Source organism: Doryrhamphus excisus, chromosome 14, assembly GCF_030265055.1.
Source record: "Doryrhamphus excisus isolate RoL2022-K1 chromosome 14, RoL_Dexc_1.0, whole genome shotgun sequence".
Taxonomy (NCBI): Eukaryota; Metazoa; Chordata; class Actinopteri; order Syngnathiformes; family Syngnathidae; genus Doryrhamphus; species Doryrhamphus excisus.
In genome coordinates, this window is record NC_080479.1 from 7,087,126 (window position 1) to 7,100,921 (window position 13,796).

At 45.7% G+C, this 13,796-nt stretch overlaps 1 protein-coding gene across 3 annotated transcripts in view; it reads left to right on the forward strand.

The window, feature by feature from the left end:
- LOC131101775 (teashirt homolog 1-like) overlaps positions 1-11,470 on the forward strand; it is a 111,421-nt gene extending 99,951 nt beyond the window's left edge. For all 3 annotated transcript variants that reach the window (XM_058047124.1, XM_058047123.1, XM_058047125.1), the window contains one exon: positions 7,506-11,470. In XM_058047124.1, the coding sequence (XP_057903107.1) occupies positions 7,506-10,630 (3,125 nt within the window). In that variant the 3' untranslated portion in view covers positions 10,631-11,470. The remainder of the gene's footprint in view (positions 1-7,505) is intronic.
- Positions 11,471-13,796: the final 2,326 nt, after the last annotated feature.

Here is a 13,796-nt window from a genome sequence, read left to right on the forward strand (position 1 = left end):
AGAGGGCACTTTGGGAGTGGGCTTTTTTTTGTGTGTCCCAGAACCGTACAGCCGTTGGTTGTCTGTCCGCAGTCGGATATTGTGCTCTGTTGAAGGATGGCTTCCTCTCTTCCTGCCTCGCTCCAACTGGGATGCGTGTTCCGAGCCAACACACACACACACACACACACACACACACACACATACACAGTCAGGCATGCAGAGTCGCACAGACACAATTAGCAGGAGATGGCTGTAGATACTAGCGCATGTTGAAGAGCTGTTGTCACGCTTGTGTGCTGTTCCTCCTACCGTTGGAGGCCTTCAACAGCACAAAAGATAAAGTAGGAAAATGTGTCCATGCCTAAAGCATAATAGCTTTCACGGTGCACAAGTGTCGGAATTTTTTGAAAGCGCTGAAATATATGCGGCGTCTTGCCGCTAGTCCCGAGGAGGCTCTCCTGCTCTTGTAATTAATTTCCCTGAAGTTGTATTGTGGTTTCTCATGTGATTTGTATTTCTTTATTATTGTCTCCGAGGCATATTGGAGGAAAAGTGATGTGTCACGCTTGCGTATTTCGGACGCTTTACCTCAAAGTGTGATGAATGTTGACTCTCTTGGAAGGCCTGCATGCTCCTCACCTCCACATCAGTTGTTCACGTTAGCATGGCTGCATATGGGACAAACAAACAATTCATGTGAGAGCGATAACCTTCAAGGGCGTCGCTTTTAGCTTCGCTTCTAGTTTTATTTCTCCGTCTCTGGCAAGACATAAAAAGTGTTGTCATGAGGCAGAAGTATGTACTCCATGAATCACGTCTGTCATATCATTAGCTTAGCTAACAAACTAACTCGCTCAAGATGTTGTTTTTTCTGATAAAATAACTCTTTATGTTCAATTGGTGATCATCATTTGGGTCCAGAAGAAGCTAACAACGTAGCTAACAGAGGAGATGTCTTTTCTCTTATTAGCATAAATAATGTGTTAAATGGTGAATCTTCTTCTCTCATTTGTTTCCAACAAAAGTGACTGTTAGCATGTCAGCTAGTAGTTAGCTTGGTGGTTACGTAGCGGCTCTGCAGTTAAAGAGAATGACTCAGCTCCCTTAATTCAATGTTGAAAGTCCATTCTAATCACACTTTGATGCTTTTATATCCAAATAGTGTGTCACTGGCTCAAAAACCGTGCATGTGTGTCGCTGCAAACGTCTCGCACGGGCAGTTTTGGAGGATTTATGAAGGTGTTGGCTGTGCTTGGGAGCGTTGTACAAAGCGGGCGTCCTTGTGTGAGTTGCAGGGAGGGCTGACAGCGCGGTGAAGGCTGATTGATGGCTTATTGTGCAAGCGGACTCGACTAGACCCGACTGGTTAGGTCGTGGCCCTGTAGTGGCTCTCGTTTTCTTCTTTAAATACTTCCCCATGTTTCTTCCCCCCCGTCCATGTGAATCAAACCTCCACTCCTGAGTATTTTTATACAGCCCATCATTCAGTCCTGCTTTGTTTTCTTTGTCGCAGCTCCTTTTTGTCCCATGACTCATCAGGTTTCAGCCTCTTTTCATCAAGTCCAGAACCGTCAGAAACATTGGACCTGCTCACCGTACCGTCATGTCAAACCCCTTTTTTTCCGTCGCAGAAAAAAGTTACATAAAAGTTGAAAGCTCATCCAGCGTGTCTGTCTGTCAATGATTTTCCGTTCTCTATTGTCTACACGCGCACACGCATGCACGCACGCGTTAGTGATTTATGGTAATTATCCATCTTTGGGGGTCATCCGTCAACTGCTTGTTGCTAGGCGATGGCAGCAGATGTTGTTTGGTCGGGGGGGTAGACTGTCTGGGGCAGCACAGGTGAAGTCAAACTGTGAGGGGAAAATATGAAACGTCAACGTCAAGATGCTCCATTCTTTATGTTAATTTGAAGCTTAACCTTCAGGCCGAGAACTGCGCTGCAAGCAGCCTCGTCTGGAATAAACACTTTCTGTCGTTGCTCCTATTTTTGTAGACATGTCATTAAAAAAAAAAAAAGACTTCACCCATGTAGTATGTATGTTAACGAGTTACATTGAGGAGCATCACATTTGCGCAATTCAACATGTGCTAAAGGGAGTGGGAAGAAGCAGAGCCTAAATGAGACCTGCCTCTTACCCGGGTCTCGGCTGTTGCTGTTATTTTTATTCCTATGGATAAATGTTAACATTTTCTAATGGGGAGAGAGAAGAATGGAGGTTGTGGAGCCATACATAGCTTTACAGTCATCAAGGTGAGGAAGTGGTAAAAAATATCAATAATAAGAACAAACACGGCACGGCGGTCGAGTGGTTAGCGCGCAGACCTCACAGCTTGGAGACCAGGGTTCAATTCTACCCTCCGCCATCTCTGTGTGGAGTTTGTATGTTCTCCCCGTGCATGCATGGGTTTTCTCCGGGTACTCCATTTTTCCTCCCACATTCCAAAAACATGCTAGGTTAATTGGCCACTCCAAATTGTCCATAGGTATGAATGAGAGTGTGAATGGTTGTTTGTCTATATGTGCCCTGTGCTTGGCTGGCTACCAGTCCAGGGTGTACCCCGCCTCTTGCCCCAAGACAGCTGGGATAGGCTCCAGCACCCCCGCGACCCTTGTGAGGAAAAAGTGCTAGAAAATTAATGAATGAAGAACAAACACTAAAATAATGCATCATTAATCACATGTGTATATTAGGGCTGCCAATTGATTATTAATCACGTTCGTCCACGGTTAACTCAGAATTAATTACATTTAATCACAGATAGAAATAGGTTTTTATCTATAATAAGTAGGGGAAATTTATTTGTGGTAAACGATTCGATGTGCAACTACAACAATAATTAAATAAAATTTTATGCAAAGGGATATAAATTTCGGAACTATGGGCCATTATTTATTATTTATTATTATACAAATTTCCCCACTGAGGGACGAATAAAGGCATATCTTAATCTTATTTAAAACAATACAGTCAGCAAGCATATATTTGTATTACTATTTTTTTATTATTAGCATATTAGTCCTTAGCTCCTAGCTAGTTCCATGCTAAACGGCTAACACTAGCACAACACTGGACTTCAGCCACAGTTATCACATGTAAAGGACGTAAATGTGAAAAGCACCGGTTAGTTGGGCCACTCTTATGCAAGGTAAGGTATCACTGTATATGACAATAAAAACAATACCTGCACTGCTCCAGTCTCTGGCAGGCCATGTAATCCGTGATTCAAACACGACAGTAAATCCAAATAACTTTGGTCTTGCTACAAGAGCCATCTGCCCGGGCTTTGAAGCTAACTTTACCAATCTGAATACTCATTAACTTTGACAGCCCTAGTATATACATTTCCTATATGAATTATTTCACTTGGTAAATGAAATGTATCTTTAAGCAAGGAGCTATATTTGTTAACTGTATATAATAAAGACAAATCGCGACGATAAAAGCAAATATTATAATGATGAAATGATTGTACTACTCTCTCCATCTTCCAACTCCCCAGGTAAACACCCAGGTATTTACAGTGCTTTTTGTGGAGCATGACCCCTGGTAAATATCCATCCAATGCTGTATCCCTTTTTTCCATGCAATAATAAAATAAAATATCCTAATGACGCGCGTCTAAAGCTTTGTGAAGGTTGGTGTTGGATTGGATCTCATGAGCTTTCAGGTGTGCTTAATGTTGTGTCCCGGTGAGGGAGACGCTGACAAGTCCTGACATCCAATAAGCATTGGCATCACTGGCTTTTTCCTTTTCCTCCCCCAACAATCATGTCATTTTATTTACATTTCCCCCAACCCTGCAGGTCAGTGACACACACTGATCAAGCTTGTCCAAAGCCATCGCAGGTGAATGGCAGCGAATGGAGGGCTCCGTGACAAAGCCAAGCGGGAGGGCGGAATAACGGTTGCCCGTTGAACGGCTGAAGTGCGTGGTGGGAGAGGGGGGCCGTGGGCTGAATCAGCCGGTGGGATTGGACATTAGCGCTGTAAATGGCTTCGGCCTCTTGGTCCAGACAACATGGATGAATGAAGACAGCGCTGGGAAAGTAACGTTGATTGTTTTCACTGACGTGACTTGTTGCTGCGACATTGGAGTGCAGCTCCACAAGGATTTGGACACTGACTTTTTATTATGTATTTTGTCAAATACTTCTGGACTATTGGACCCAACTATACCATCATGGCTGACATGACTGGAAATATATTGTGGATACCGAATACTTTTAAAGACATGCCAGCAGTAGGGGTCATCAGGAGACGAGACGATGCACGAGTCAGTCCACGACACATGACAATATGTTGCAGTCTACTCATTTCATTTCTATGCTACCTTGCATTGCTCCTCATGAGGCTACACTCCCCTGCACTCTGTGTGTAAGATACTGGCCCCGCCTCCACCCACCAAGACAAAAGCTATGACTGACAAACGGACTCACTCCATTCATGCCGTTGTTGTTCACGCATGCACATGACAATATGCTGAGGCGGGCAAAATTATTGAGTTTATTTTCATTTATTGGTTTATTTTCATTAACATGGTTGTTTCTGAACCAGAAATCTTGTCACCTTTTAATCCCGCGAGATCTCTTGGCACGGCAAGCTAGCATACATGTACTTGAAACACTTCTATGCTAGGACTACGTTATGCTAGCCATAGCATTTCAGTATGTGGAATCAAACTATGGAATGGATTGAGTAAGGACCTCAAACAATGCACAACGATGAGCCAATTCAAGAAACAATACAAGCAGTTGATGTTTGCTAAATACAAGGATGAAGAGTCTTGAACCAGTCATGATGTGCTATATATATCACTATATTGACACGCACTATGGTACCCATTATGGCATTGGATGATCATATCACCTCCTACTTCGGTACGAGGTGCATTATTAAAAAAAAACAAAAAAAACCTTAAACTGTATTATGGAAAGCAGGAAGTGAACAAATGTAACAGTTACTGCTTGTAAAAGTACCAGAAGGAGGGGTAGGATTTAATAAGCTTTGCTTCTTCCTACTCCTTTTGGACATGTGGAACTGGGAACTGATTATGGGATGCACTCAATTGTAATCTGATGCATGTTGAAATGAAATAAAACCATTACCATTACATGCAGCACAGATCTCCTCAAAGTTCTGCCATCATGAGACAAATGAGCGGTGATGAATGGACGGTTGGTTGCCAGGTCCCGCAGAGAAGTAATAGTACAGGCAACACAGCAGAGGGGCATTTTTCACCCTTTTGTATGCAGCGGTTCAGGAGTGTAGCATGTAGGTGTGTGAGTGGACAAGAGGACGTTGTTTGAGGACCTCACACATGTCCCTGCCCTGGGGGAGGGATGGTGTCGTCCTACTGCGGTGTCACCTGTCTGCAACAGGAAATCCTGGACCGTACACAACGGTAGTGACAGGCTGCACACAGATGGCTTCTCTTCTTCTGGGTTCCAGCCCCCCCCCCAAATACACACACAAACACACACACCTATCTTACACAAAATCAGTGTTTTCTCTCTTTAAGGTGTGGCTAACATATGCCACCTATTTGGTTGGCCCATTGGCCGGTTATGATTTAGCCTTTGAAGTCTGCCTAGCAACAAGTGGCTGGTGAACATGGACAGGAATCTGAGCAATTTTATTGATCCATGGCGCTGCGCCTGCCGGATAGCTAGCTGTTTTGTAATCACTTCCCCTGTCTTCCTGAGTGCTAGTGTCTTGGTATTGATTGCATTTTAAGCTAGCCCTAAAATGTATGAATGGCTACAAATTACAAAAATAAACACACACTATCATTAGACGTTGCTGTCTTTCCAGCTACAGTCCACCAGCCCTCAATCTCCCCTTGGATAAAATTGGTCTCCTCCATTGTCGTTGTTGACTAGCGTGCTGTTCAAAGTGTGTTATTGGTGTTCTCCACGGTTCTGTTATTAAGTAGAACCCAACCGTGCCGTACCGCGGTGAGCCTGTGCCACGCAGTGGAAACGCAGCGGTTGATGCGCCGCCATTTTTTAAATATATTTGGTTGGATCTTTAACTTTTCCTTCATCCTCCCTGCTAGTGAAAAACAGGTTTCTTTTTTTTTTCATTTTTGACTGACAACCACAACACCGTCCCTCCCTTCTCCATTTTAATCCCCCCCTCCTCCCTCCTTCCCCATCTTTTGTTCTGGGTGACGCTCCAAAGCCGCCACGTCAGCATCTTTCCCATCTCTGATTGCCTTATTAGCCGGAGGTGGCACTCGCAGCTTTTTCGTGTGCAGATGGTAGAGGAGAGGCGGGGGGCTGTTTTGTTGTGTGTGTTCTTGTGCCCCTCCCACAGGCTTGGACTCCCTCAAAGATGGACTGAAGTGCTGCTTGCGTGTTTGTTGTCAGCTAGACTTTTGTTTTTAACCTCCTCCTCCATGGCGTCTCCTTTATGAGGAGGATTTTCTGCACTCCATCTTGTGAATGGTCCAAGTGAAGCCTGCTCGCCTGCTGTGTGTGTAATTATAATGGTTTATTTTTAAGACAATAAAAGCGCAGGAAGGATGTGTGTTGAGTCTCACGCATAAAATGAAGGGAGGGGTTGCAACTGTTGAACCTCCAGCTTTTCCCAGGCAGCTGTGACTGGCACCTCACACACATCAGGTATTATGTCCACTCCTATTATGGGATGGAGTGCAACATGCTGTTTGAAGCTGACAGCACATCTGCCTCCTCGCTGGAGACTCATTCTGGCACCTCAGACAAGCATCTTACCCGAGATGGATTTGGGGAGGGAGAGGAGGAGGCCGGGGGTTGCCTTTTTATATTCAACCCCCTTTTCCCCTCCCCTGTCCTGGAAATATTCAGTTTCTCTTGCTGACAATGTAGCCTCATAAAAAAAGCGTCCCTCTTGATGGCGGCGGTGTCGTCAGGGAGCACGGGCAGCAGCAGCAACAACGAGGCTGTCATGTCCGCTGGCGCTTTCCTCGCATCACGCTGGGAAGACTTCCACAGCCGCTGCCAAGTCCACTCCTTCCTGCCAACCGTGGCTTGGCAAGGCGCTTGAAACTGGCATCCTCTTCCTCCGTGCGCTATCACTTACTTACTTGGAGCCTTGTTTCAATGAGTCAAACAGGGAATCATCACGTGGTGGCATTTTTAATTTGGTGGTGAAATAGGGAAATGCATCCACACACTCGAAATGTCCTCGCAAAAGAGCGTAGGCCGGTGTAGCTTTGCTTCCTGTTTCGGCAAAAGTGTCCCTTTACTTTTGTTCTTAGCATACCTCATCGATGAGCTTGGATTTCACGATTGTGCCAAATCCTCACAGACGCTTTCCAAAAGTCTTCTCACGAGTGGACGCTGTCTTTGCTGTGTACGAGCTCCATTTCTTTCTTCCAACATCACAGATGCATAAATATGCCCGCAGGCGTACTTTGACACTTAGAAGAAAAGTTGTCCATATTGACTTCACTTCCTGTTGTCGCGCTACCGTCATAATACATGACTGGACTACATGTACAAGATATTAACACATCTGCTTCCTGTTTTCCAGCTTACGGTCCCGAAGATGATTTCAGAGGGGACAAGGCAGAAGATGAGGAGCACCTTCAGGACGACGGCCTTTCCCTGGACGGCCAGGATGCTGACTTGTTCAACGATGACGAGGACGGGCAAGATCGCTTCAGCTGCCAGAACTCGCCGCTCAGTAATGGCACCAACCCGGACGCCGGGTACGCCTCACCGCTCAGCACGGCCAGCGATCGCCTGCCGGACCTCCAGACATCGCCCTTGGCGAAGCCAGAGGAGACAGCGGAGTCGGTCAACGGCCTGTCCCTGCAGGACAGTTTGGCCAAAATGAAAGCTGCATACGCGAACTTGATCTCAGACGCCTCGTGGTCTAGCATTGCTTTGGACATGCTGAAAAGTAAACAAGAGGACGAGAAAAGCGAGAAAAGCGATCACAAAGACAGCAACGGGCTCTTAAACAATCACAGCCAGGCCAGCATCCCATCAAAGACCAGGTGCAGCTCCAGTAGCACCTCAGCCACCACAAATACGAGCACCAGCAGTACCGCCACGTCGCGATCCGCTTCTGGCAACAGTGGCGTCAGCTCGGGACTGGCCTACGACTGGCACCAGGCTGCCTTGGCCAAAACCTTGCAGCACACGCCGTACCAACTCCTCCCCGAGCCCAGCCTCTTCAGCACCGTGCAGCTCTACAGGCAGAACAACAAGCTGTATGGACCGGTTTTTACTGGCGCTAGCAAGTTCCGGTGTAAGGACTGCAGTGCCGCGTATGACACTTTGGTGGGACTCACCATCCACATGAACGAAACGGGACACTACCGCGACGACAATAAGGACACGGACGACGATCGTGGCAAGAAGTGGTCCAAGCCGCGCAAGCGTTCCCTCCTGGAAATGGAGGGCAAGGAGGACGCCCAGAAAGTTCTTAAATGTATGTACTGCGGCCACTCCTTTGAGTCCTTGCAGGACCTTAGCGTCCACATGATCAAAACAAAACATTATCAGAAAGTGCCTCTAAAAGAACCAATGCCGGCTCTCGCCTCCAAGCTGGTTCCGCCCACCAAAAAGAGAGCCTTTCCCGACTTGATGCCGCCGAGCTCCCCTGATTCCGTCTCATCCGGCATCCCGCTGGGAGAAACGGCCAAAGACCAGAAGGCTATCAATCCTTATGTGACGCCCAACAACCGCTACGGTTACCAGAACGGTGCCAGTTACACCTGGCAGTTTGAGGCTCGCAAGGCACAGATCCTCAAATGCATGGAATGCGGCAGTTCCCACGACACCTTGCAGCAACTGACGGCACACATGATGGTCACGGGACACTTTCTGAAAGTCACCAATTCAGCTTCCAAAAAAGGGAAGCAGCTGGTTTTCGATCCGGTCAGCGAGGAGAAGATCCAGTCCATTCCTTTGCCGCCGACCACTACCAAACTTCCAGCTCCTAACGGGAAGTCGCAACCCGACTCCCCTTTGCAGCCGGAGGAGGAGGAGGATGAGGAGGAAGAGGAGGAGAGTCAGGAGGGAGAGGATGAGAAGGCAGAGGAAATAAAAGCAGATAGAAAAATCAAAGAAGAGAAAGAAGATCCACCTGAGAAGCCTGAAAAGGCAAAGTCCTACCAATATCTCCGAGAAGAAGACTTGGAGGAGACACCTAAAGGGGGGCTAGACATCTTAAAGTCCTTGGCAAACACGGTCTCGAGTGCAATCAGCAAAGCCCAGACGGGTGCGCCAACATGGGGCGGATACCCCAGCATCCATGCTGCCTATCAGCTCCACGGCTCCCTCAAATCTGCGTCGTCTTGCGCGCAGGTTCAGCCTTTATTCAGCAGCAACACCTTGAAGGCGCCGCCCTCCGACTTGGCCCCCAGTAGCCCCACATCACCTCCCAGCCACAGGAACAACAACATGCAGGCCATGGAAAAGCTAGTGGAGAAAGTTAGTGGGAAGAGTTCAGTGAAGGAGGAGAAGCCCTTAGAGAAGGTCAGGGGTGCCAAGTCCTCACTGACGAGCTCTAAAGAGAAACGGGCTTCACCTCAGCCAAGAGACGACACGACCGACTTTAGAAGCAAAGAACACGATCGAACGAGAACCAACATCAAGGAGGAGGTGACGTCCCCAAAGAAGCTGGATGGCGAGTCCTGCAATAACCTGAGCATCATCACCGACCACTCACCTGAGCAGCCGTTGGTGAACCCCCTCAGCGCCCTTCAGTCCATCATGAACAACCACTTGGGGAAGGCCGCTAAGGTGGCGACCCCCTTCAGCGACCCCTTTGCCATGCTATACAAGATCACCAATAAATGCCCCCCAGCCAAGGAGCCTGTGACTGAGTACCAAAGTGACGACCAGCCCATGGACTTGACTAAATCCAAGGGCACCAACGGCGGCCTCGCCAACGGACAGCCAGGCAACAAAAGCCCGCCTCTCCGGGAGAACGCTTTAATGGACATATCGGACATGGTGAAGAACCTGACAGGCCGCTTGACGCCCAAGTCTACAACGCCATCGTCCATCTCTGACAAGTCCGACGTGGATGCCGTGACTTTGGAGGACAGCCTTGAGGAACTGTCCCCCATCCAAAGAAGGAAAGGCCGGCAGTCCAACTGGAATCCTCAGCATCTCCTAATCCTCCAGGCCCAGTTCGCCTCCAGCCTGAGAGAAACCCCCGAGGGGAAGTTTGTCATCAGCGACCTCGGACCCCAGGAGAGGGTGCACATCTGCAAGTTCACCGGCCTCTCCATGACCACCATCTCGCATTGGCTGGCCAATGTCAAATACCAGTTGAAGCGGACGGGCGGCACCAAGTTCCTCAAGAACATGGACTCCGGCCAGCCCTTGTTTTTGTGCGGCGACTGCGCTTCCCAGTTCAGAACTCCTTCCTCCTACATCCACCACTTGGAGTCCCACCTGGGGTTCACCCTGAAGGACCTCTCCAAGCTGTCCATAGATTTAATCGAGCAGCAGGTCGTCAGCAGGATGGAGGAAAAGACGTTATCGGGTTTCACGGAGGACGATGGCGGCGTCAATCAGTGCAAACTGTGCAATCGGACTTTTGTGACCAAACATGCCATCAAGTTGCACCTTTGCAAAACGCACGGCAAGTCGCCGGAGGACCATCTCATCTTTGTCAAGGACTTTGCAAAGCCGTGACTAGCGAGGTTGCACCCGCCGCTTAGCAGACGTGTACAAAGCATCCCAGCACACGAGAACACGCTAGCTTTACGCCACATCCTGTAATTAGTCATACATGCAGAACATCCATAAAGGGGGGGCCGGGGGGGGCGTACGGTTCCAAAGTTGAAATTGTGGCGACGCGGCCACAGCACTGCGAAGTCACCGACTGTCGCTGTTTCCTTTTTTTTTTTTTTTTTTTTTTTTAACACACTGCATCTTTTATGAGCCTTTTGGGAGTTGTCCATCTGTTGTTTTTAAAAACTGGACCACACGCCTTCCTTTCTGTCACGGACAACTCACGTATTATTTATGAGACGGTTTGTGCATGTTTTCACGTCAAAGCGGAAATTGCGTCCCAGTTTCAAATGAATTTTACCAGCCATTGAAATGAAGGAGAATTGGTATTCCCAGCTTAATTTAAACCAGTGTGACTGAACGACTGACTGAATGAACGAATGAATGAATGAATGAAGACATAAACAGGCAGTTGTTGTTTGCCATTAAATAGCAAAAAAAAATACCCACACAAAAAAAGTGTTCAAGTCAAGTATGATTTCCTAATTGTTTGTACAGTATTTGCATTAGTTGTCAGATGAATGAAGTTACCGTATGAATAATCAGCAAGGACGCGCTTGCTCGTTATGATTATTTGTACCGTGTGCATTTTTCTATGATGTTATTTTCTAGACAAAGATGGCTGAAAGTGTAAAAAAGCTACAGAGTAATGATCCCGTTGGGGCGGACATGAAAAAGAGGGAATGGAGAATAAAGAACACATTCTCAAGTTTATTTGCAATGATGTTATTTTATGTTGTAAAATAAACTCCATGGTTTCAAATGCAATGTTGTGCTGTCCGTTTATAATCCTAATAATGCATTCCATTCAGTCTTTACAAATACTACTAAATATGTACTACTAAATCATCATGACATCATGAAGTGGAGTATAGCGTGGAGGTAACCAACTGCTGTGGCCCAGCAAGGTGCTCTGTATTGGGGCACAGTGCCGGCGTGACACCCCGGAAGTCTCCAGCAATGGTCAATGACCTCGTGCAACATCTTCTTTGGAAAGTTAATGTTTGTTTACGAGCGACCTCAGGGGAAGCTACGACAGAAAGTCACAGGCAGTAGAATAAAGGAGCGCTGCATTTGCTCACCGGCACAGTGCAGGTAATCTCGCCTCACTGTTATCGGCGCTATTTGTAATATTTATCGGTATGATGTCATAATTTCGGCCCCACCCCAATAAAACTTTTCATTGATTCCAAAGTTGCAGGATACTTTAACGCGCAAACTAACGCTAATTCTTCCACCGCTTGTTGTTCTTTTAATTTCATGTTGCAAAGATTATGAAGCACCTGATTGACTTAGTTTTGTTTTCCATGTCAAAGCCTGAAATATGTGTTTATTTTCCAGCGCCATAATCCCTTTATGGTGGAACAAGGCCAGATAAAAGAGAGAAATATTAGTATTAGTATTTTGACGTGCAGCTTGGCTTTGCAGTTCAGGCACCTGATGATAAAAAGGAGCCGTGGCACATTTCCTCCACCGAGGGCATTTAAGTCGACACGGTCCCGCCCCATGCTGCTCTTGAACGCTCGCCTCGGGCGCTTCTTTTCTACCTCCCCACGCCCCCCCTTCTGGTAACAATGCAGGCTGCCGTGCCTGGAAGCGTTAGCTTTGTGGCAGGGAGGCAAACGTGTGAACGTGGTTCATGGGTCTAAAGGAAGATGATGTTGAATGAAACAAATGCAAAATAAACAGCCTTTTATTATCACGTCGGTAATGATGATAATGATATAATGATAATAATACAGCAGATGTCACTGCGAGCACGTACAGTATGGACAAGCATTCCCACCTATGGTCAATTTACAGTCCCAGCCAATTACCGTAACGGGCATATTATTGGAATGTGGGAGGACGCCAACACTCCACGGGAAGAGCATCCAAACCCACCACCGGCTCTCCTGACTGTGTGACCAACATGCTAACCACGAGGCCACTCTGTGGCCACTTGGACTTTATTCCTGTAAAGTTACAAATTTATTCCAGTCAATTCATGACTTTTCCTCATTTGTCGTTGTTTTGGTATTTTCTGTGTGGCCTTCAGGGTTGTCCACACAGGTTGTGTCACACTTGGATGTCTGGCACCTTTTCATTTTATATTTTAGTCCATCTTGTCTGAGGAAAAAATGCACCATGTGAGCCTACACGGTTGTTCTGACGATTGGTGTCAGAAGTGGGATCGCTGACCGATGTGGTTACAATGCCAAATAATTTACCAAAAAAAAGTTGACAAGTTTATTCTTAATCACACAAATAAAGTTGCAATATTAAGAGCATTTATTAACATTTATTTATTAATGTTTATTAAGAGCATTTATTAACATTTATTTATTAGCATTTATTAACATAAACATATTTCTTCAGACTTTTTTTTGTTCCTCATAAAACTAAGACTTTATTCTTAGACATGTACTATATATTTATATTTAGGCTTTATTTTTTATTTTAAAAAGTTTTTTTTTCCCTTTTAAACTTTTTGTGTAATTTTACCACATTTTAAGAATCTGTGTCGCCATGATGGTCCTACTGTGTTCTATTGGTGTCAGAAGTGGGATCATGGCTCATGTGGTTACAATGCCAAAGAGTTTACCAAAAAAAAGTTTATTCTTAATCACACAAATAAAGTTGCAATATTAAGAGCATTTATTAACGTTTATTTATTAGCGTTTATTAAGAGCATTTATTAACATTTATTTATTAGTGTTTATTAAGAGCATTTATTGACATTTATTTATTAGCGTTTATTAACGTAAACATATTTCTTATGACTTTTTTTGTTCCCTATAAAACGAAGACTTTATCCTTAGACATGTAGTACTATATATTTATATTTAGGCTTTATTTTTTATTTTAAAAAGTTTTTTTTCCCTTTTAAACTTTTTGTGTAATTTTACCACATTTTAAGAATCTGTGTCGCTATGATGGTCCTTCTGTGTTGTATTGGTGTCAGAAGTGGGATCATGGCTCATGTGGTTACAATGCCAAAGAGTTTACCAAAAAAAAGTTGACAAGTTTATTCTTAATCACACAAATAAAGTTGCAATATTAAGAGCATTTATTAACGTTTATTTAT